At 34.4% G+C, this 22,226-nt stretch overlaps 1 protein-coding gene across 1 annotated transcript in view; it reads left to right on the plus strand.

Annotated features, from left to right (window-relative positions):
- The window catches only part of SMC2 (structural maintenance of chromosomes 2), a 44,488-nt gene that overhangs the window by 21,220 nt on the left and 1,042 nt on the right, over positions 1-22,226 (plus strand). The window contains exons 15-23 of the mRNA XM_049770241.1: positions 2,548-2,683; positions 5,581-5,705; positions 7,502-7,695; positions 9,479-9,622; positions 10,974-11,168; positions 12,677-12,877; positions 14,695-14,811; positions 17,596-17,756; positions 21,771-21,918. Of these exons, the coding sequence (XP_049626198.1) occupies positions 2,548-2,683; positions 5,581-5,705; positions 7,502-7,695; positions 9,479-9,622; positions 10,974-11,168; positions 12,677-12,877; positions 14,695-14,811; positions 17,596-17,756; positions 21,771-21,918 (1,421 nt within the window). The remainder of the gene's footprint in view (positions 1-2,547; positions 2,684-5,580; positions 5,706-7,501; positions 7,696-9,478; positions 9,623-10,973; positions 11,169-12,676; positions 12,878-14,694; positions 14,812-17,595; positions 17,757-21,770; positions 21,919-22,226) is intronic.

Genomic DNA, 22,226 nt, shown 5'->3' on the forward strand with positions numbered 1-22,226 from the left:
TAGTTCTCTTATGGGTGGTTTCAATTCTTTGCACTATTGTTTACCTTTGAAGTTGTGAATCATTTCTTTAGATCTAAATGAGTCTGGCTGGGTAAAGTATTCATGGTGAGGCATTGATTTCATTGAGGTTTTTTTTTTAGTCTTTCTGCTTTCAGTATTTTATGGTTTTTTTTGTTTGTTTGTTTTTGTTTTTTTTCATGATAAGTAGCATGTACTTTGGGATGTTTTTATTTGGCTCTCTTTTAGCTGTACTCTTTGGGCATCTAGGATGTGGAAGCATGCACACTTTGGCTCTGGGAACTTCTCAGCAATGATGTCTTTGACTTGCTTCTTCATGGGTTTTCTTCTTAGCTTTATGGGATGGACCTAAGTTTTCTTGTTGTCTGAAAATTTTCTGCACTTCATCTTCAATCTCATTAGTTTGGTCCACAGTGGCTGTTCTCTGCTCATGAGGCCTTCCAAAGAACTTTTTATATTATAGGTTTGTCAGTTTTGACATTTCGGTCTGTATTTTTCAAATTTTGCCTCTCATATTTTCCTGTGTTTTATTGGTAGTACGTTCCGTTGTTTCTTCAAGCTAGTTGAAAGTCCTAAGCATTTCTTCTCACAAGTCCCATTTCAGAGAGGTAATATAGAGCATTAGTACTAATTGGGTCTGCAGGATTGTTGTTGTCACCCAGGAGGCATGGTAGGTTTTGTCCTCTTTTAGCTTTGTTCCTTCAAGGTGCTTCTTTCCTTAATTACTGTTAGTCTTCCCCACTGCCAGAGCTTATGTGGATAAGAGATTCTCTTGTTGGCACATAAGCCACATAAACTACTCAGGAGACCTGTGTAGAGGCAGGCTGCAAGTCCCTTTGTTCCTACTCACTATTTCTACTGTCCACAGTGGTGCCCCAACTTTCCATAGATCTCTATCAGCAGTGTCCTCCTGCTCTTATGGGTAAAATATAAGTGCCACCTGGCTTACTTCTGATTTATCATGAGGACCTCAGTTCATCCTGTTACAAAATGCATGGCACCTTCCCTTTTCCCTCTCTTCTCTGACCCTTTCCTACCCTTCCCTTTCATGCTTCCCTCCCCTCACCTTTTCTAATTGTGATAGCTACATCACCCCCCCCCCCCCCGTTTACTTTGGATATTTACTTTGTTTCATGTTATGGCTAATGTCAATGCTGTACTGAAGGGGAGGATATTCAGCTATATTTTTGAGTTACTGGGTTTTTTTGTTTTATTTTTACAAAACACCTAGAAATGGAGTTATTAAGTCACTATCATTCTAGCTTTAAATTTAGATTTTGATGCCCTATCTCTAGGGGTGGACCCTATGTCATGCCTGAGAATCCAGCTTGGGTCATCTGCATGTAATACAGGCACCTTCCCTGTATGTTTAAATGTATTCACATTTTCTGTTTTGTCCAGCTATTTAGTGTATAATTGTAGTAATTTCTTATGCATCTTTATATGTCCTATCATTTACAACTTGTCCCATTTATGATTATTTTTGTTATTTTGTTTTGGGGCCACACCAGTGACACTCAGGGGTTACTCCTGGCTATGCGCTCAGAAATTGCTTTTGGCTTGAGGGACCATATGGGACGCTGGGGTATCGAGCCATGGTCAGTCCTAGGCTAGTGCACGCAAGGCAGATGCCTTACTGCTTGTGTCACTGCTCTGGCCCCTTTAAGTCCTCTTTTTGTATGAGTGTAGCAGAATATTTGTCAGTGTGTCACTTCATTTCCAAGAACTGCCATTTAGTCTATTCTTTTCTCTTTTTATTTTCTTACCTAATTTTTGCTTTGTTCTTGTGCTTTCATTCTTTCTATTAATTTTGGCCTTCCTTTTTCTTTTGTAGTTTCTGGAGTTGTAATGATAGGTTTCTAATATATTCCTAGCCCAAAAACACAATAGCCAGAGAAATGAATTTCATAATTTAGGAGCAAGATCCCTAGCACACAATCAGGTAGTGTTTGCAATTACAAGTTAGGGGATTATAAAATCTAGAGCAAAATATTTTTTTAAATAACGAGAAAGTTTTTTTTTCTGAGATCCTCACTGAAGGAGAAATAATTACTGTTTTTTGTTTATTTTTTTGTCATGAGAAATAGAAAAAATATGAATGATACGTGTTACCTTTTAGAGCTTACTTTTAGAAAAATCACATTTCATTTCATTGGCAAATCAAAAGGCCAAGGCCAGCATTAGTGGGAGCAAAATGGACATGGTGAGGGATGGGCCCTTAGGCATGGCAGTATTTCTATTGAGTAAATATAGAGCCCACCACGTCTATCTAATACGTATTTCTGTTGAGCTTGTATATTTTGAGATTCAAGTGATGTTTCTAAGTTATTTTTTGACTTTGCTAAATTCTGTTAATGAGTACACAATTGCTTTTAAAAAGTTCAAGTGATGACTTTTATAACTGCATAAGCTCACTGAGTGGATTTTCTATTGACTCATTCAAAGTATAGTTCTCCAAGAAAGCTTTTATTATTTAGTAGATATATGAAAACTAACTGTCCAAGGCCTGTTCCAATATTCTCCCACCAGGTGCTCGGTCTCAGGCAGCTTCTATTTTAACTAAATTTCAAGAATTCAAAGATATTCAAGATAAGCTGAAAGTCAAGGAGAATGAACTGCAGGCCCTAGAAGAAGAATTAGCAGGTCTTAAAAACACTGCTGAACAGTAAGATTATGTTTATTCACATTTTTCATGGGAAATGGGCATAAAAATTTATATGAAGAAAATGAAAGAAAAATTTTATTTAAAGAAATACAATTGACATGTAGCTATCTTATAAGTAATACAGATCACTAGGTAGCCCACAGGTGTTGATTCATAATAGTCACTGCTAAAATTAGAATGGAAACTCAATGTTCTTAGTGAGTAAAATACCCTATTATATATTTTTTCAATATAAATTCTGTTTGTTTATGATATTGGCTTTTGTATATTTTTCTATTTTCAATATTAGAGCCTTGCTCCTTTTTATATATTCGTTTTATCAGTTAATTTATTATTCAGCCATGTATAAAACAAGCACTGTAACTGTACTAGCTCTAGCTCCAGAAAACACTTAATGCTTTAAAAGTTTTAAGAAGTGCAGCTGGTGAGGTGGCGCTAGAGGTAAGGTGTCTGCCTTGTAAGCACTAGCTAAGGAAGAACCGTGGTTCGATCCCCTGGAGTCCCATATGGTCCCCCTAAGCCAGGGGCAATTTCTGAGCGCTTAGCCAGGAGTAACCCCTGAGCATCAAATGGGTGTAGCCCAAAAAACAAAACAGAACTAAACAAAAAAAAGTTTTAAGAAGTAAAATGCTACAAACACAATAGACTATTATTTGAAAATTTACTTATAATTGTTTTATACTACTGAAGGTCAAATAGAATCTGGAGATTTAAATTAAACATTTTTGATGTTTAAAAATTGTAAAAACTGAATAAATATTAAAAGATTCAAAATAACTCTGTGAAGAAAAAAATATTTATTCATATAAATATAAATAAAAAGATATAAAGATATAAATATAAATTTGGGGGGGCTAAAAGCGATATACAGTGGATAGGGTGTTTGCCATACACATGGCTGAGTTCAGTCCCTGGTTTCCCATGCTGTCCCCGAGCCCTCAAGGAATGAGTCCTGAACACCACCAAGTGTTGCTCTCCTCCTCCCCCCAAAAAATTAGTTAAATAGGTATAAATTTTTTTGTGCTGTGGAAGCTCTGACAAGTCATTTTGTAGCCATATTTGGCTTAGCACTATTAATTTGTTTAGTAGCATTTCCTTGATTAATTCTTATTAATCAAGATAAATACTACTTTTTGTTTGTTTGTTTGTTTGTTTGGCCACACCCGGTGACTCAAGGGTTACTCCTGTCTATGCACTCAGAAATCGCTCCTGGTTCAGGGGACCATATAGGACACCAGGGAATTGAACCGAGGTCCGTGTTGGGTAGCCACATGCAAGACAAACGCCCTACCACTATGCTTTTGCTCCGACCCCAAGATAAATACTATTACACTGAGGTCAAGGAAAGGAATTATCTATATTTGCTTTGTTTTGTAGGGGGAGATTTACTTCTGGCATTTTTCAGTGTTTGCTTGTGGTTTTGAATCACTCTTGGTAGTGCTCATTGGCACAAATGGAATGCCAGAGTTCAAACCTGGATTTGACTGCATACAAAGCAAACACCATATCTGCTATACTATTACTCCAGCTTAGGAAATAGTTTTGAAACAAATTAGAAATATCAAGGGAAAACATTTTTCATAGATAGACCATAGCAAGAAATATAGCTTACATAATTTTTTTCAAATTTCTAAATTCACATTTCTAATTGATGGTTAAAATGTCTTGAAATATAAATGATAAGTTTTAATTGACGTTAAATGATACCAGGCTAGAATGAATACACAGTAATTGTTTTATGAGTTGTTTTACTTTAATTTTTTTCTCAAGCTTTATGATATTTTGAGAGGGCAAGCTTGTAAATTTATATCAAAATTTCTCTACATCTGAATTACTAGATACCTGCTAAAGAAAATACTTTCTGGGGCCAGAGTGATAGCACAGTAATATGGCATTTGTCATGCATGCTGCTGACCCAGTACAGACCCAGGTTGATTCCATCTTACCATATGGTCTCCCAAGCTGGTGAGGAGCGATTTCTGAGCTCAGAGCCAGGAGTAACCCCTGAACACTGCTAGGTAGGGTCCAAAATAAAAAAAAAAATTTTTTTTTACTTTGTTAAGTGGGTTTATTATAGGAAAAATTCATTGCCAGTATTTTAGTTATTTGTTTGAACAATGATTTAAAGTGTATGATGTATCAGTTTTAAATATAGTTTTTAATATTTGAAAAATAGGCATTAACCAATTTTTGAAATTTTATGTGATTTATTACACATTATCATATTAATCTGTTTTGCTTATTATACTTCTTAGGGAATTTCCTTTTGGTAAGGATTGGAAAGAGGACTTTAATTCACACTCTGCTGTGCTCAGGGCTTCATTTTGCATTATGTTTAAGTATTAGTCCTGGCAAGGTTTCTAGAGACCATATATAGTGCATAAACACACAACCTGTTTGGTTGCTTGTAGGTCACATGACTTGCCTCCTGCACTGCCTCTGATTGCAAAAGGGGGGATCATTTTGGGGGAGACGAGTTTTAATATTTTCTAAAATTGCAAGTACTTATTTTTCAAGTACTTATTATAAATCTTAGGCTGATGAAAATAATCAGTGACCAAATCAGATTTGAATTTAATTGATGCTTCAAGAACGCAAGTTACTATCCTCCCTTATGCAAAGGTGTAGAAATAATTAGGGACATCCGTGAGATTTCCTGGGCACTTTCTGGGTGGCGAGGTGAAGGAGGTACAGTGACATCAATATCATACATTTTTTACACTATTGTAACCATGTTACCTAACCTATAAGAAACATTACTTTTAGCTTAAAAGATTTGTTTTAACTACTCTGGGATTGCTATGTTATTTACATTGTATGCTAGTTTATTTTAGCTTAGAGTCTATAGTTTGAATGCATCTTGGACACCAGAAAAATTATGATTTTTTTTTCCTAAGATATCGCCAACTAAAGCAGCAATGGGAAATGAAAACTGAGGAAGCAGATATCTTACAAACCAAGCTCCAGCAAAGCTCATACCATAAGCAACAAGAAGAATTAGATGCTCTTCAGAAAATCATTGGTAAGCTGAAAATATTCTGTATTTAATTAATCTGTGTATACAGGTGACTTCTAGGATTTTAGAAGGACTCACTTTAATAGGTTTGTTTATGTTTAGTTAATATATATTGTTATTAAAGTGCCAAACTTGTACTGTATTCAGTAGCTACTCAAGTAATGAAATTTTTCAAATTACTATATTTAAAGTTTAGTGATGTTTACAACTCTTCTATCATATCACTGAAAAGATGGTGCATTACCATTTTAATTGAAGATTGCTGGTGAAGTTTGTGATCTTTCTGTTATATTCACTAGAGCTTTCTATTTCTGTGCTTTTTTAAATTTCTTTTCCCATTTTTTGTTACTTTTATATTTTGATTTTTATTTCCTACTTAGCAGTTTTGATTTCTTATAGGACAGTTATCAGCTTTACAAAGATCTTTGAGTTGTATTCTTTTAACTTGTGTAAAATAATTGATTTTATTTTTTTAATTTAAAATATTTATATGTAAATTCTTTTATTGAATCACCATGAGATACAGTTAAAAAGTTGTTCATGATTGAGTTTCGGTCATATAGTGTCCAACATCTTTCACTAGTGTGACTTTCTACACCAGTATCCCCAGTTTCCCTCTGCTTTCCTCCTGCCTTTCCCTTTGCCGCCTCTGTCAGATACTTTTCTTTTTCTTTTCTCTCTCTTGTTTTATTTTCTTTTAGACACTATTTTTTTGCAATAGTGTTATTGAAGAGGTATCATGCATATCACCATTTTCTTTCAGCACCTGGTTCTTGTCCACAATGGTCAATTCCAACTATCATTCATACTGGTCCTTTCTTTTACCCTAAGTGCACTCCCCTGCTTTTTGTGGAAAGCTTTTTACCATGGACTGGGCCTCCTTTAAATACTGGTTATATGATCTTTCTCCATATAGGAAAGAAGAAAGTCAAGCTCTCAGGGTTTGCAGATGATAATGATATTATATTTAGAAACTACTAAAAACTTTACAAAAAAGGTTCTAGAAACAGTAGGTTTGTATAGTAAATGGGCAGGCTACAAAATGAATATGCAAACATATTCCATATGAATATACTTTTCTATGTACAAATAATGAAAGAGAAGAAAGATATTAAAAAACAATCCCATTTAAAATTGTGCTTCAAAAAAGTAATTTTAAAGCTATGTTTGTCTCAGAATCTTACACTTTTAATCAAAATTATATGGTATTATTTTTCTTGTTTCTTAAAACAATATTCATAGCATTTCCATGAATATTCTGTTATGAAAAGCAGTATGGGAAAATGTGCAATCCTGGTTTCCATGTTGTCTATTGTTTTATAATATTTTCATTGTCTTGTTCTTTTATTGTTTAGTCTATTTAGATATATATTTTATGTGCTTCTCCCAAAGTATATTCTTGTGCTATTTCTGTAATAAAAGTAATCAGCAAAGAACATAGAATGCTTGTTAGGGGAACAAAATCAGCTATGCTTTCAATTTTATTTTTTGAGAGCATGGAAGTGTACTTAAAATAAATTGTAACATTTTAATAGGCTGTTTGAAGTAGGTACATTTGAGCTCATATTTATATTACTCAATAGCTTATTGTAAATGATTTCTTTACAAATCGCTGGATGATTTAGATAATGCTCTTCATATCTGTGCTTCTTCATACCATTTTTGAAATAAGGTTGGAATAATTTTTTTAAAATCTCAAGCTGCTAACTTTCCGGACCATTTAGTTGAATTTGTAAGCCATTATCTATAACTCAAACTTGGGAGACTTCATTTAGCCACAATTTGCCTACTTTATGATGCAGAGGAAAGTGAAAAGACCTTAAAAAACACCAACGAAATTCAAAAAAAGGCAGAAGAAAAATATGCAATACTAGAGAATAAAATGAAAAATGCAGAAGCTGAAAGGGACAAAGAACTGAAGGAAGCTCAGAAAAAACTAGATGATGCCAAAATGAAAGCAGATGCCTCTAGCAAGAAAATGAAAGAGAAACAGCAGGTAATTTTAATTTGGAAATAATCTTTTAACATCAATGTAAAGGGGAAAGGGATGGGACATCACTGGTTGGCCTTATCACAGAATCTAAAAGTTAAGTTTGTTTCTAAGAAATTGTTGTTCATATTAAAAGTCAATGAAATAAATTCTTCAGATGTTCTATAATTGAATGCCATGTTGTAGGTTATATTGGCTTATGAATTTTACAGAAAGAGCAATGTTGCCTTGAATGTGTGTGATTAATAAAATGATATGAAGGAAAGTGTATTATATTGACAAAGTGCCACTTAGTTGTAAAGTGGTAGTATCCGATTATATCCTTTGAATAGCTCAGAACTGGAATTACGAATTACATTTGGATGTTTCTGTCCATGGGCTATTCTCTGTATATTGTTTAATATAGTTTTACTTAAATCTACATTTTTCTTTATTTTTAATCCACCTGTGATCATGTCACTAAATAATGAATGTTATAAATGATAGAAATATATTAGATATTATAAATATTATAAATAATGAATGTTATAAAGGTTATAGAGGGATGGAAGAAAATTTAAAAACTCTTTCACATTTGAAAATTTATGTTTTAAGAACAAGCTTTGCTCCAAGTAATTGGTCTGGCATATAGAACTGTACAGACTTTCTTTATTTAAATAGAAACTGGGATTTTAAAAATTTGGGTTATTCTGAGGCTGGAGTGATTGCGTACAGTGTGGGTAGGGCACTTGCCCTGCACACGACTTGCCCAACGTTCAGTTTCTAGCATCCCATACAGGCCCTCAATCATGAAGAATGATCTGAATGTAGAGCTAGGAGTAAGTACTGAGCACCACTTGGTGTGGCCCAGAAACAAAAAAAAAATAAAATGAAGAAAAACTGATTCTATTTTAAGTGGTATAAAAACAGTTAGTGTAATGGCCAAGCAGCAGCAGCAAGCCACAGCTGCACTGGCATTTCCGTTTTACATTATTTTCAACTTAGAATGGGTTAATCAAGATAACTTATAACTAATAAACCAAAAGTTTATACTTATAAATTAAATAAGTTAAATTATAATACAAAGATAAATATGCAAATATAATTTATAAATATAGTATCAATTTATACTATAAATTTATATATTGTATAAATTATAGATGGCAGAATGTCCACAAAAGGTTAGAGGAATTAGTGTATACAGATCTCCTGGAACCCCAAAATTTTCCATACATTTGTTATAATTATTTTACAGAAGGAGTGGGCTTTTATGATACATCCAGCATTGATCAGGCCTTACTCTTTTGTTTTTGGCCACACCCAGTGACACCCGGTGACATTCAGGGCTTACTCCTGGTTATATGCTCAGAAATCACTCCTGGCTTGGAGGACCGTAAGGAACATAGGTGGGTTGAAGCGCGGTTCGTCCTAAGTTAGCTATGAGCAAGGCAAAATGCCCTACTCTTTGTGCCACCACTCTGGCCCTAGGCCTTACTCTTGCTTGGCACTTTGCTCAGGGATCACTCCTGGTAGGTCTCGGAGTGCAATATGGGGTGTCAGGGATTGAATCCTGGTTGGCTGCAAACAAGGCAAGCATCTTCCCAGCTGTACGCTGACCACATTTTTTTAAGTCCAGAAGAGTAAGTAACATTTTTCATCCCTTAGGAAAGCAACTAGTATGTTATTTTGAAGTTGAGTGAGAGTAACTTAGCTGTGAATCCTACTACACAAGAATGTTACTGAATTTTCAGGCATTTATTTTTATTATTTAATAACCCATTAAATGCTTAGAAATTGCTGTTCTTTATAGGAAGTTGAAGCTATCACTCTGGAATTAGAAGAACTCAAAAGAGAACATACATCTTATAAACAGCAGCTTGAAGCTGTAATTGAAGCTATTCAATCCTATGAAGGTCAGATTGAAGTAATGGCAGCTGAGGTAGCTAAAAATAAGGTAAGATATGATATGCTGCTATTGGAGAAACTGCAAATGGTAATAATCTACATGGGTATTTTGTTTTGAAGAAGTTTGACTATAGTAATCTAAAATGACTACTGGTTTAAAAGAGTCCTGGAATATTGCTAATTATCATAGCCAGGGTCTACTCAGAAAACAAAAATTATACACTAATTTGAGTAGGCAAAGTTTTGCTGAAAAATTTATTAATGCTGGGGCTAAAAACCAAATTTGTTAGAGAAGATATAATTGGAGTTGTAGTGGTGAAGCTGGCTATAGTTCTAAGGGAAGTTGGCCAGTTCTAGTTTGTACATGCTGTAAAACTCCATTAAGCTAGCCCATTGAAGCATGAGGCTTTCTTTGAGAAAAACATGATATACTCAGAAAGTGAAGCCCTTTTTCCTTTATAGGGTAGCCTTTTTTTTTTTTTAATACTAATCATTGATAATGGTAAGGGAGAAACATTCAATTATGAGAAGCAGGAGAATGAATGATGAATTTGGGGCTCTTTTCTGTTATGTTTTTCTCAAGATGATCATTGCTATGGCATGTTGTGTTGTAAAAATTAAATCTTTCCTCTTGATATTCTTTGTAGTTAAATTTAATTTTTTTGTTTAACATATCAAATCAATAACGGAACATTTCTTTTCTGAAGATAGAGGATCAAAATGTTTGCTATTTTGGATTGCTGGTGATTTTCTCATATTCTGTTCAGTTTTGTCTCCTAAGTAAATTTTTGTTTTTAAAAATACTTCATTTCTTTCTGATTTTTCTTCTAATCCCTCATTTATCATGCTATCCCTATATAACTTTTTAATTTTACTAATAATAGTAAATTATTTTTCTATTACCATGGTTAGCTACATTCTAAAGTGACATATGAAAATAAATACAAAATAAATATATATACATTTTTATTAAGATATTGTTTTCTATATTCTAGTTTCTCTTTTCTGATTTTTAGAAAACTACAGTTTTAGTTCAAAACTGCTGTTAGTGATACATGTTTTATCTCTGTAATTTGTGGGGGGGGCACACCCAGCGGCACTCGGGTTACTCCTAGCTCTGTGCTCAGAAATTGCTCCTGGGAGGCTCGGGGGACCATATAGGATGCCAGGATCTGAACCACCATTCTTCTTGGATCTGCTGCTTGCAAGGCAAACGGCCTACCACGGTACTATCACTCCGGCCCTGCCTCTCTAATTTTATTGGTCTTATTAAGGAGAATATAAGGACCTGTAATCACATCACCACTTTAACCAGAAGATTGTTAGATGGTCTCTTTGTGAAACCAGTCTCCCAGGTTGCTTAAAATGTATTTTCTTTCTCTTCTGATTATTTATTTCAGGAGGTAGTAAATAAAGCTCAAGATGAATTAACCAAGCAAAAAGAAGTGATAGCAGCCCAAGACAGTGTCATTAAAACTAAATGTACAGAAGTGGCAAACTATAAAGAGCAAAACAATGCTTCTCAACTAAAAATTAAGGAACTAGGTCACAACATCAAGAAACATAAACATGAAGCTGAGGACGCTGCTGCAAAGGTTTGTTTATCTTAATTTTTTACCTTTTATCAGCATTTTACTCCTATCAGATATTCTCATAAATTGCTCAATGAAAAACTCGAGACAAATGGTAGAAGTACTGCTTAACATTATTTTGAGGCTTACAGAGGCTTCTTACCAATGATCATTTTTATCAATGGCATAAAACTTTAAAATATGTGATTTTTTTTAAAGACAAATAATTAGACTGTCATGGAAACAACTTCTGTAATTTCCCAAATGTTCATACAGCCAATGTGTTTGTATTGATAATACCATTTATCTTATTTCACATAATATAAAAAACTCAGAAATACATATCTATTGTCAATACTGTCAGGCCTATAGATTGAAATTTGAGCGTCCCACAATCATTTTTTTTTTCACTTTATAGGAGGGTCCACAACCTGTAGTACTTAGTCCTTACTCTTGGTTATGTGTTCAGGAGTCACTCCATACTTATTGGGGAACTCTTGTGTTGAACAGGAGAAGCACCTACTAATCCCTGCTATCTCTAAGAACCTACTTATCCTTGCTATCTCTCTATCTTTCTGTCCCCATTAAAAACACTTTTATGTCCACATCAAAGAATTTAAGTATTTTATGAGTTGATTTTAGAGTATTCTGGTAGAATTGTCTTTATGGATTCACTGGAACAGAACAAAAGCAAATATTACTGTTTATAGATTTTGATCATTGAAAATGATTGTTGATGGCAAATATTATTCATAGTTAAAGAGGTAAAGAGATGGACTTACATTTGGAACTTCCAAAATATCGAAATAGGTCTTTAAAATAGAAATATTTATTGCATCTCTAGTGGTATGATATTGTGTACTGGGCACTAAAGATACCAGACAGAGCAATAGTATAGTATATTAGATAAGACTAGAAATGAAAATACTTAGTTGGTTTTGGAGCCTGGAGGTAAAGCTGTATTTATGGAATTAACCTCTTGTAGAAGACAGTCTTACTGAAGGAATGTAGTTTGCTCGTTTAATCGGTCATATTATCTTCCTAATCAAAGAAAGATGGTGAGGTGGAGATTGGAATGAGTTTTTGGGTGGTTTTAGATTATAACTGGTCATATCATCCAACTAATCAAAGGAAGATGGGAAGGGGGGCTGTAATTGGTGCTAGTTTTTAGGGTGATTTTAGATAGAATTGGAGAATTAATTGGATACTAATCTAGATTAATCTTTCATTATTTTACTAAATCTCTGACTTTAGTATTCATGTAAGAATTTGAAATTTCAGGGCCAGAGTAATAGTACAGCAGGTCAGGAACTTACATCTCATGCAACCAACTATCTGACCACAGCTGGGCGGTGCCCACCATACACACACATTTTAACATTCACAAGTTCACATGTTTTGAAACTAGATTAAGTAATTTTCTCCAAGTTGGCTCTTTTGGTGTATACATAAAGGAAGGGTTTGGTTTAGTTTGGCTCCCTATACAATTTCATGTTTCTTAAGAGGCTAATATTTAAATGTTGTAATCACAGGTATCCAAAATGTTGAAAGATTATGAATGGATTAATGGTGAAAAGCACCTCTTTGGCCAGCCGAATAGTGCTTATGATTTCAAAACTAACGATCCCCAAAAAGCTGGTCAGAGACTTCAAAAATTGCAAGAAATGAAGGAGAAACTAGGAAGAAATGTCAATATGAGAGCTATGAATGTACTAACGGAAGCTGAAGAGCGGGTATGTCACTTTTTATGATTAGCTGCTTCCAAGTGAGTTATTTTTAGTTGTTTATAACCTCCTTGGGGCATTAAAGTTAAAGTTTTAGATATGTACAGATAATACTAAACACTTTTAACCCTTACAATTTTTTCTATTTTATACCATTAGTTGTTTATTCTTCTACTTGTCATGACTACATTTGCCATAATTGTGTTCTATTATTGTTGGTTTAAATATAAACAACATTTTTGGATCAAATTAACATTACAGCTTTATGATTTTCTTTTATTCTTAAAAGTCTGAAAAATAGAATAATCAGCTGTTTGATCACCAGTTGCTCCATAATTCTGCACAGGAGCCAGATTCTTACACACATAATCACTGCTGTATTAACCTGTAAATCCAGCAGCATTTCTCTTTTAATGCTTTGTTACTAGATGATAATATATATATTTTCTCTATCCTGGCAAAACTTATATATAGTTTGCCATGTCACTATGTCCAATGGGGAAAGTCATCCTTACCCTGAATCCCAGAGAAAACAGCATTCTTGTCCTTTTATACTCTGCCTTGTCCCTTCTTTAGTTTTGCAAAATTCTGTTTGAATTTGAGTATTAAAGATAGAATATAGTTAACATCATGAATTTGATTACATGAAAACATAAACAGCAAATTTGTTTATATTGTTATAGACATAAGAACGTAAGAATACATTAAATATGAAAGTCTAATATGTAAATATAAACTTGCAGAATTCCTAGTAGTTTACATTTCTCTATTAAAACTTCAGTTCATGACATTTAGGGAAGGAAACTTGGTTCGAATTTGAGCTGCAAAATATAATGAACATTATTCACTTTGACTTGTGTGCTTATATTATGTAATGATAACTAGCTCTATTATTTTTTCAAGAATTCAGCTTCCATTTCCCTAGAAATTAAAAATTATAGTTTACTATTGATTGGCACATGGAGCCTTTTAGAAACTGTCCTTTCCTTTTGTGTCATTACTTCAAGAAACTAAGTGCAACTAGAAAATTAAGATACAGACATTCCCTACATGAGAGAAACAGCAAAGAAACTAGCAGAGTGGTGTGGGTATTTGTTTTTCGTTTTAGGGAGAATTTGAAATCTTGACAAAGTGAGGTTATAATGAGAAATGAGTTAAAAGCATTTTTAGAAAAGTTTTTCTATTAGTCTAGGTATAATTTTCTCTGTATCCTCACTGAAATTTTTTCAGTGATTTTCTATTTTTAAACCAGGGAAAGTCGCTCTGAAGGTGTGATGCTTGAGCTGAAACTTCAGGTCCTAATCAAGTTGGGTATAGAGAAAGAGGGTTCTTTCTCAGAAGAGAGGACACAAAGCTATAATGGGCAGAATAAGCTACTTGTGTTCTAAGTATTGGAATAAGATAAAGGATTTGAGCCTGGGAAAGAGAAAGATATCATAAAGGTAGAAAAATAAATATTTGAGCCACTGTTAAGATTAATCTTAAGAAAACAAATTCTCAGGGCCACTTTTATTTGCATTTACTTATGGTATTGGAGGTAGGAGGTATGGTATAGTATTATGATAGGAGGTTGCAAGAAAAACAAGGGAAAACTAGTTGAGTCAAAATTAGCATAGATTTGTCCTATAAATTCTGAATGGCAATAAGTAAACTTTACATATAGATGGCATGCCATCCTTATAATTTGGTTTGTAACCTCTCTTAAAACAGTACATTTTTTTCTGGTAAATATATGTACATATGCTGTTTATATGTAAGAAACCTCATTTCTGACTATTCTGAATGTAAAGAAAATTTATTCCCAGTTCTTTATGCTTTCTTGCTAGTATAATGACTTGATGAAAAAGAAAAGAATTGTAGAAAATGACAAATCGAAAATTCTTGCAACTATCGAAGATCTTGACCAGAAGAAAAATCAAGCCCTAAATATTGCCTGGCAAAAGGTAATCGAACCAAAAATATTATCATATTTGCTTCATTAGTTGAAAACATAGAGCATAGATAGATCTATACTCTGAAATTTAAAAAGGCAGTTTTTTTTATTTACAGTAGCCAGAATCTGGAAACAAACAAACAAACAAAACAACTGGTACATTTACATAATGGAATACTATTCAGCCTTTAGGAAAAAATGAAGTCATAAAGTTTGTTTATACATGGATGGGCATGGAGATTATTATGGTTAGTGAAATGAGTCAGAGGGAGAGGAATAGAATAATCTCACTCATTTGTGAGATATAAGAAAAATAAAAGATAGTGTGGATAATGACATCAGAGATAGTAGTGATAAGGACCAGGTGAACCAGTCCATCTTAGGTCAATAGTCGAAACTGATCACTCTTAACAAGAACTGGGTGCTAAAAGGTAATAAATTGACATGCATATACCCTCTAATAAACAGTAGGGCAAACCACAGTGTCGTAAAGGGATGGGGGGGGGTGAGAGAAAGAAAAATAGGAAAAAATAGAAAAGCAAAGGAAGAAAAAATGAAACCAGGAATATTGATATCAGGAAAAGTCCACTGGTAAGGGTGATATGTATTCTATGACTGAAAATCAACTATGACCAATTTTGTAGCCACCATGCTTAAATAAAAGAATTTATCTTACAAAATAAAATGACAGGTTTTGTTTGTATGAGAAAATTGTTTAGTCCTTTTAGACTTGACTACCAGCTTGCAAAGGTGGGTTTCTGTACTCCAAAATATTCACAGTATCTATATTTTTGCTTCTTAAGTTATATTAAATGTTTAACTTCCTAGTCCTCCATTTATCATTCTGCTTTGTTTGCCAGATCTTTGTTACCTTTAAAGGGAATACTATTTGATCTCTTCCTTACTATGAGGTCACAGTTGATTATAGATGTCATAACATCTAATGTCTGTTATATATTATACATTTGCATATATATACTGTACATTATAAATGTTCCTGAAATAGAAACAATTCAGTTTCACACTGGGAAACTGATTACTGGAAATTTTTATCTCCAGTAAAGTTTCCTACCCTCCTGTTTTCTTTTCTTTTATTTATTTATTTATTTATTTATTTATTTATTTATTTATTTATTTATTTATTTATTTTGGTTTTTGGGCCACACCCAGCAGTGCTCAGGGATTACTCCTGGCTGTCTGCTCAGAAATAGCTCCTGGCAGGCACGGGGGACCATATGGGACACCAGGATTCGAACCAACCACCTCTGGTCCTGGATCGGCTGCTTGCACAGCAAACACCGCTGTGCTATCTCTCTGGGCCCAAAATGTCTTTTTCTTTTTTTTTTTTTTCTTTTTTTTTTTTTTTTTTGGTTTTCCCTCCTGTTTTCTTACTTAGGATCAAAGAGTAGTTTTTAAAATTTTTGTAGTATATAAGTCATAAATAAATATGTTCTATAGGGATTTATTTTCCTTTATTTGGGAAAAGGTCAATTTTAGACTATACCTGGTGGTGTGCAGGGCTTACTCTTGGCTCTGTGCTTTGCTGTCACTTTGAGTAGTGCTTAGTGAAGCATAAAAATGCTGGTGATTGAACTGGGGTCGACTGAATAAGCAACCATCTTAATCTCTATATATTATTTTTTATTTTTAGCAAAGACCATTACAGTTACATGCTTACATACCTACATTTTTACATACTGCTTAGTATTTGACATAACAGCCTAAAATATTTCCATGACTTTGATAGCTGTCATAATTTTATAGATGAAGAAAACACAGCTAAAAAAGATGAAATACTCTTTTCGTTTTTATTTTTGTTTTGGGCCACACCGCAACAGCAAGCAGTACTCAGAACTTACTCCTGACTCCGTGCTTAGTGGTCACTCATGGGGTTTGTGGACAGAGGTATGCCTATGGTGTGCCAGGGATTGTACCCGGGTTTGCCATTTTGCAGCAAAGTAAGCATCTTAGCCACTGTACTATCTCTATTCCCTAAAAGGTGAAATATATAAGCAGTATACAGAAATGTGGGATGTCCTTTTCTAAATAAGAACCAACATTAAAATTGCCATTTGTAGTTAATTTGTCGAACATTCTCTTTAATCATTTTCTCTTGAAATTCAATTCTATTCCTCTTCCCTCTGGCTGAGAAACATGCAGAAATCTTGAGCAGATCGGATCTGGCTATTTGGTTTTGTTTCTTTTGAACTTCTCTTATCTTAGACTTCTCAAATTTTCTTGAAATTTAAATTTTATCGTGCCATACCATCTGAACAACCCCCCAAAATAGTTTTCAAAAGCCTTAGATGACATTTTATGCCAAAAAGCATTTTCACTTTGTTTTTTTTTTCTCCAAATAAAAGTTTGATCTCCTATGTTACATGTGTGCATGTACAAATGCATGTGAGGTTATCAACAGTATTGCCTATATAAATGTCAAAACTATGGTATGCATAATGATTGGTATAGTTGTCAAATCCCCCCTGAAGATCAGAAGACTCAGTAAACTGTTTCTGTAAAGGAGCAGTTAGTTTAGGTGACTCTTAGGCACCATGCAGTTTTTGTTGAAATGATTAGATTATTGCAGTAACAGTAGCCTTAAATGATAAGTAAATGGGCATTACCAGATTTATCATCGGTGTCCTAATTTGCCAGTGTATGAGGTAGACACAACAGCAAATTGTATAACTGGGTTAAAGACATACATGTTAACAGGTGATTTTTCTTGAAAATTGACCATATATATATGACCATTTATAAATGACCATATATATATATCTTTTTTTTTATCCAGGTGAACAAGGACTTTGGATCTATTTTTTCTACCCTTTTGCCCGGTGCTGATGCTAAGCTGGCACCACCAGAGGGGCAAACTGTGTTGGATGGTCTGGAGTTCAGAGTTGCCTTAGGAAATATTTGGAAAGAAAACCTGACTGAACTTAGTGGTGGGCAGAGGTGAGTTAACTCCTTAAAATATTATGATTCTTTTTACTCTTTTATGGTTAATCATTTCATTTCCTCCCTTTTAATTCAGTCGTACTTTGCTGTAGCTATCTTTATGTGTACAATGGAAGAACAGGATTCTGATTGGAACATCTGATTTTAAAAGTAGGTAGTAAAAAAAGTCATTAAGATGAGCAACTAGAATGTTAGACAGAATCTGTAACAAATACCCTTCAGACTCTGGGAAAATGTCTGGCCCTGTCATTTGATACCTGAAAGAGAAGAGAAACCTGCCAAGTCCAGAGTGCATGCCAGCTTTTCCCTGGGAACATTTACTGCCGTGCTCAAGAATCAACAGAAAAAAATAGCAATCTCAGTATATTAAGGAAAAATCGTTAGGAGATCACAATGAATTACTCTGTGGAATAAGATTGTAGTACCTGATGTGAGGTAATTCTAAACATGTCCTTGCAAAGTTAATTAGAATATAGGCCTTGAGGTGATCAAGCTGATGCATGTGAATTTTCATGTTTGCTAGTACCAAGCCCAACAGAGATAGGCTTTTTCCCTTGGAGAGGCTACATATCTCTTTCTCTCCCCTTATTTCTCTAGATTATCTCTAAACAAGACTTCTATTTCAGAGAAACTCTTGAACAATCTACCATGCCACATTTCAGCACCTTACAAAAATTTCTAGACAGAAATCAAGAAACTAACTAGCAAAAATTCAGTCAATGGAAACAGACCAAGAAATGTAATAACAGGTGGTGAAACTGGTAGAAAGGTTAGTTAGATTATTTCAAGAATTAGGGTTATCTCCCTCCTCCTGAAAATAGAACATTGCTGTTTGGATCATTTAGTGGCTTATTTTGAAACAAGAAATGGGAAAAATTTTCTATAGAATTTAATTTAAAAGCATTCCCAGTCCTCTAAAAAGCTGGCCAGATCATAGAGCACTTAGAATAGAGTGACCACTATAAGGAGGAAAGTGATAAGAGAGGTGGTAACTATTTCCAAAATATGAGGAAGAATATTGAAGAGAAAAGTTATCTCTAAGAAGTATCACTGATTGTTAGTTAGCACTGTAGAAAAAACCTGAATACTATATTGCAGATAAGATAGTTGTAGAATCCATTCAAGCTAAGTGTAGCAGTATAGACCTTCAGTGACCTGTGAGATAATTTACCTAACTTGAGATTTCCAAATGAAGATAGAAAAAAAATGCTTAGCGTGTTGGCTCTAAATTCTCACAATTTATAAGTTCTCAAAATTCAGAAATTTGACTTCACTGAATCCCAGGTAGAATGGGATCTCATCTCCAGGCTTACACACGTTCCACATGATCTTAAGCTCATCTGAGTGCTCCTGGGAGCAACCTCTGAGGAAAGTATATTCTTAAACATTGCTTATGGACCCCCAGCAAAAAGAGAGAGAAATAGAAAATTTTAGTCCAAAAGTCTAGACAGAGCTGGAGGCTGCAATAGGCACAATGCTCACCTTGCATGCAATCAATCAGGGTTCAATCCTTGGCAACCCTATGGCCCCCAGACCCCTTTAGTAGTGATCCCTAAGCAGAGATTCAAGAATTAGACCTGAGCACAGCCAGGAGTGGCCCAAAACACAAAACAAAAACCAGAAGTCTAGAGTTATAGATAACTATATATAGCCTCCTATAAAAGGAAAATACATCAACCTAGAAGTTGAGGTCTAATAGAGATTCTCCAGTTGTAGGCAATATCAATATATTTTAGAAAAACAAAAGCTGGAAAATTTTATTCTAATTGACCTATACAAATCATGGGAAATTCTCATGTGAAAAGAAAATACCAGATGTAAGCAGGTATAAAAGTTTAGAAAGTGTTGATGGCATAAACTAGGACTTGTGGAAAATTTCTAGTGTCACAGCTTAACAACACTATGGGTTATAAGATCCACACATTTCAAGAAACTTAGAAGATCATTGAGCATTTCTGTGCAAAAGCGGAGTATTTAAATTTCCTGAGGAAAAAAACAGTAAATATTCACATAATTGAAGATGGCTATTTAGTTTTTATTTTACTCCAAAGAATATACTGCTCATGATCTGGATTTTTCTGATACACCTATAGAGATTATATCATTTCTATGTGGGCAAAATATTAAACCCTGTTTATTTTTATCACAAAATCATGCCATTTACATCAATAGAAAAATAGTGCACTCTTTCTTATTATTGATGTTATTAATATTTTTAAAGATGGGCTTTGCAACGTATTAACCAAAATAAGTTTCACAACTTAACATATAACACTGTTTAGCAAAGTAGTTTAACTCGTGATGCAGTTGTACTGTTTCGTTTTTAAATTTGATACTTTAAATATTTGACTTGGATGAAGATAAAACTATTTTTAGGCTACATAAATGATTTCAGTTCCATTATATTGAAATAAATAGATAAACGGCAATTTCATGTCAACATTTCACTGTTCCCTTTGTTGGTAATTTTTGTTTCATTTTTTAAAAATGATGTACATAATTATCTTTTCCTTTATGTGTTTCTTAATACTTTATTGGAACACAGGAAACCTCACATGAACATCTTCAATACAAATGCCAAAAGTAGTATTGTGATTTATTTTGCTTCAAAAATAGTAAATGTTCTATTCAAAATAGACGTGTTCAAAACAAAAAATAGAGAGCAAAAGTTTGGAAGGTTAATAATTGTTCTGGCTGTCTTTTTTTGTTTGTTTTTGTTTGCGGGCTATGCCTGGTGGTGATCAGAGATCACTGGAGATCACTCCTGGTTCTACACTCAAGAATTACTCCTAGTGGTACTTGGGGGACCATATGGGATGCTGGGAATTAAACTTGGGGCAGCCACATGCAAGTCAAGTGCCCCTCTGTACTATATCTATGGTCCCCTGTGTGGACGTGTTGTGTCTCAGCAATTTTCGTGGGTCATAGTCCTTTCATGAGAGGAAAACGGGTAACACGAGCGGCCGAATATGAAATATGAAATAAATGAAACCACACAGGGAATGTGGGGTCAACATGTTTCTGGCAGGAGTGCAACAAGTTTAATTTTTAAGCAGGGGAATTTATAGGGTAAAATTAGCCACAGGTGAAGAATAATTGTAATCACAAAGCCTAGTACAACAATAACTAACAATACCTAAGCTATGGGTGTGAATGTAAAAATTCTGTTACAAGAGAGAAGGTCACAACTCAAGGTAACTCCTTGAAGTTTACTTTAAATGCAGAATCAGGATTAGGAGGAAGTAGGAAATATCTAGAAACTTGATCTTTCTAGGCTGGACTCTATAGTTTTAGAGGCTAAGTGAAAGGAGGAACTAAATCTCCAAGAATGAGCTTCCCTATTTCTAAAGGAGGGTCAATAGTCAAGATCTGCATTTTGGTTACGCCCTTGATTACCAGAAACTGCAGTTGCAAAGAGAAAAATTGTCTTTGCTTTTAGGGCTGACTGTATCTAGAAAAAGGAGTTCTCAAATAAACTTTGGTGCTGGAATTTCTGAGCCAAATTATTTGATAGAGGCCATTATTTTTCCTGATATATACAAAGGAGAGATAGTCAAATACTGGCTGAAAATGTAATGCTAGGCGTCTCTTTGGAAATTCCTCAAACATCCACGCGGGGGAAAAGACATCCACAGGGGGCCTTTTGAGGAACCCCATGGAGGCTAAATTAGTTCTACCCACCAGGAAAATCTGAGGAGGATACATCTGGTGGGCTGAGCCCCCCAAAAAAGCTTAGGTATGCCCTGGCAGTCCCCTTTATAGCTCTTTTGTTATGTTTTTCTATTTTCAGCTGAATAAATTCTGCCCTATTTGAAATAATAACAGCAGGTTTGATTTTAGGAGGCCTAAAGGATGTCACACCCAGAGAGAGGTATGTGGGTTTTGCTCCCAGCTCTGTATTGCTCGCAGGTCATGCCATGCCATGGACTGAACCAGCATCTCTAGCTGTCATAGCGGCTTTCTTTGAGTGTCTTGATACAGCTTAACTCATCTTTTCTCAAACTATCTTAGGTCCTTAGTGGCTTTGTCACTGATACTGTCCATGCTCCTCTTCAAACCTGCTCCAATTTATATCTTGGATGAGGTGGATGCAGCATTGGATCTGTCTCACACCCAGAATATTGGACAAATGCTGCGTACTCATTTCACACATTCACAGGTAAGAATGAGAAAACAAATTGTAAATATAATATTTTTCTAAACCTAATAGCTATCATCTATTGTCAATATATATACTTCAAGTGTGTATAGAAAAAAAGAACAATTAATATCCTGTTAGAGTCAGACATTGCCATTGTTGCTTGTAGTATGAGTGAGAATCTTATCTTTTCTTGATTTGCAGTTAACTTAATGTTAACAAATATTTTCCCTAGAGAGGGTGCCTGTGGCTATACAATCGCAACAATGCTTATTGAGCTGTGGCTGCAGAAACTGTGGCTTCAAAATAGGGTATATCGATAAAGCATT

Source organism: Suncus etruscus, chromosome 1, assembly GCF_024139225.1.
Source record: "Suncus etruscus isolate mSunEtr1 chromosome 1, mSunEtr1.pri.cur, whole genome shotgun sequence".
NCBI lineage: Eukaryota > Metazoa > Chordata > Mammalia > Eulipotyphla > Soricidae > Suncus > Suncus etruscus.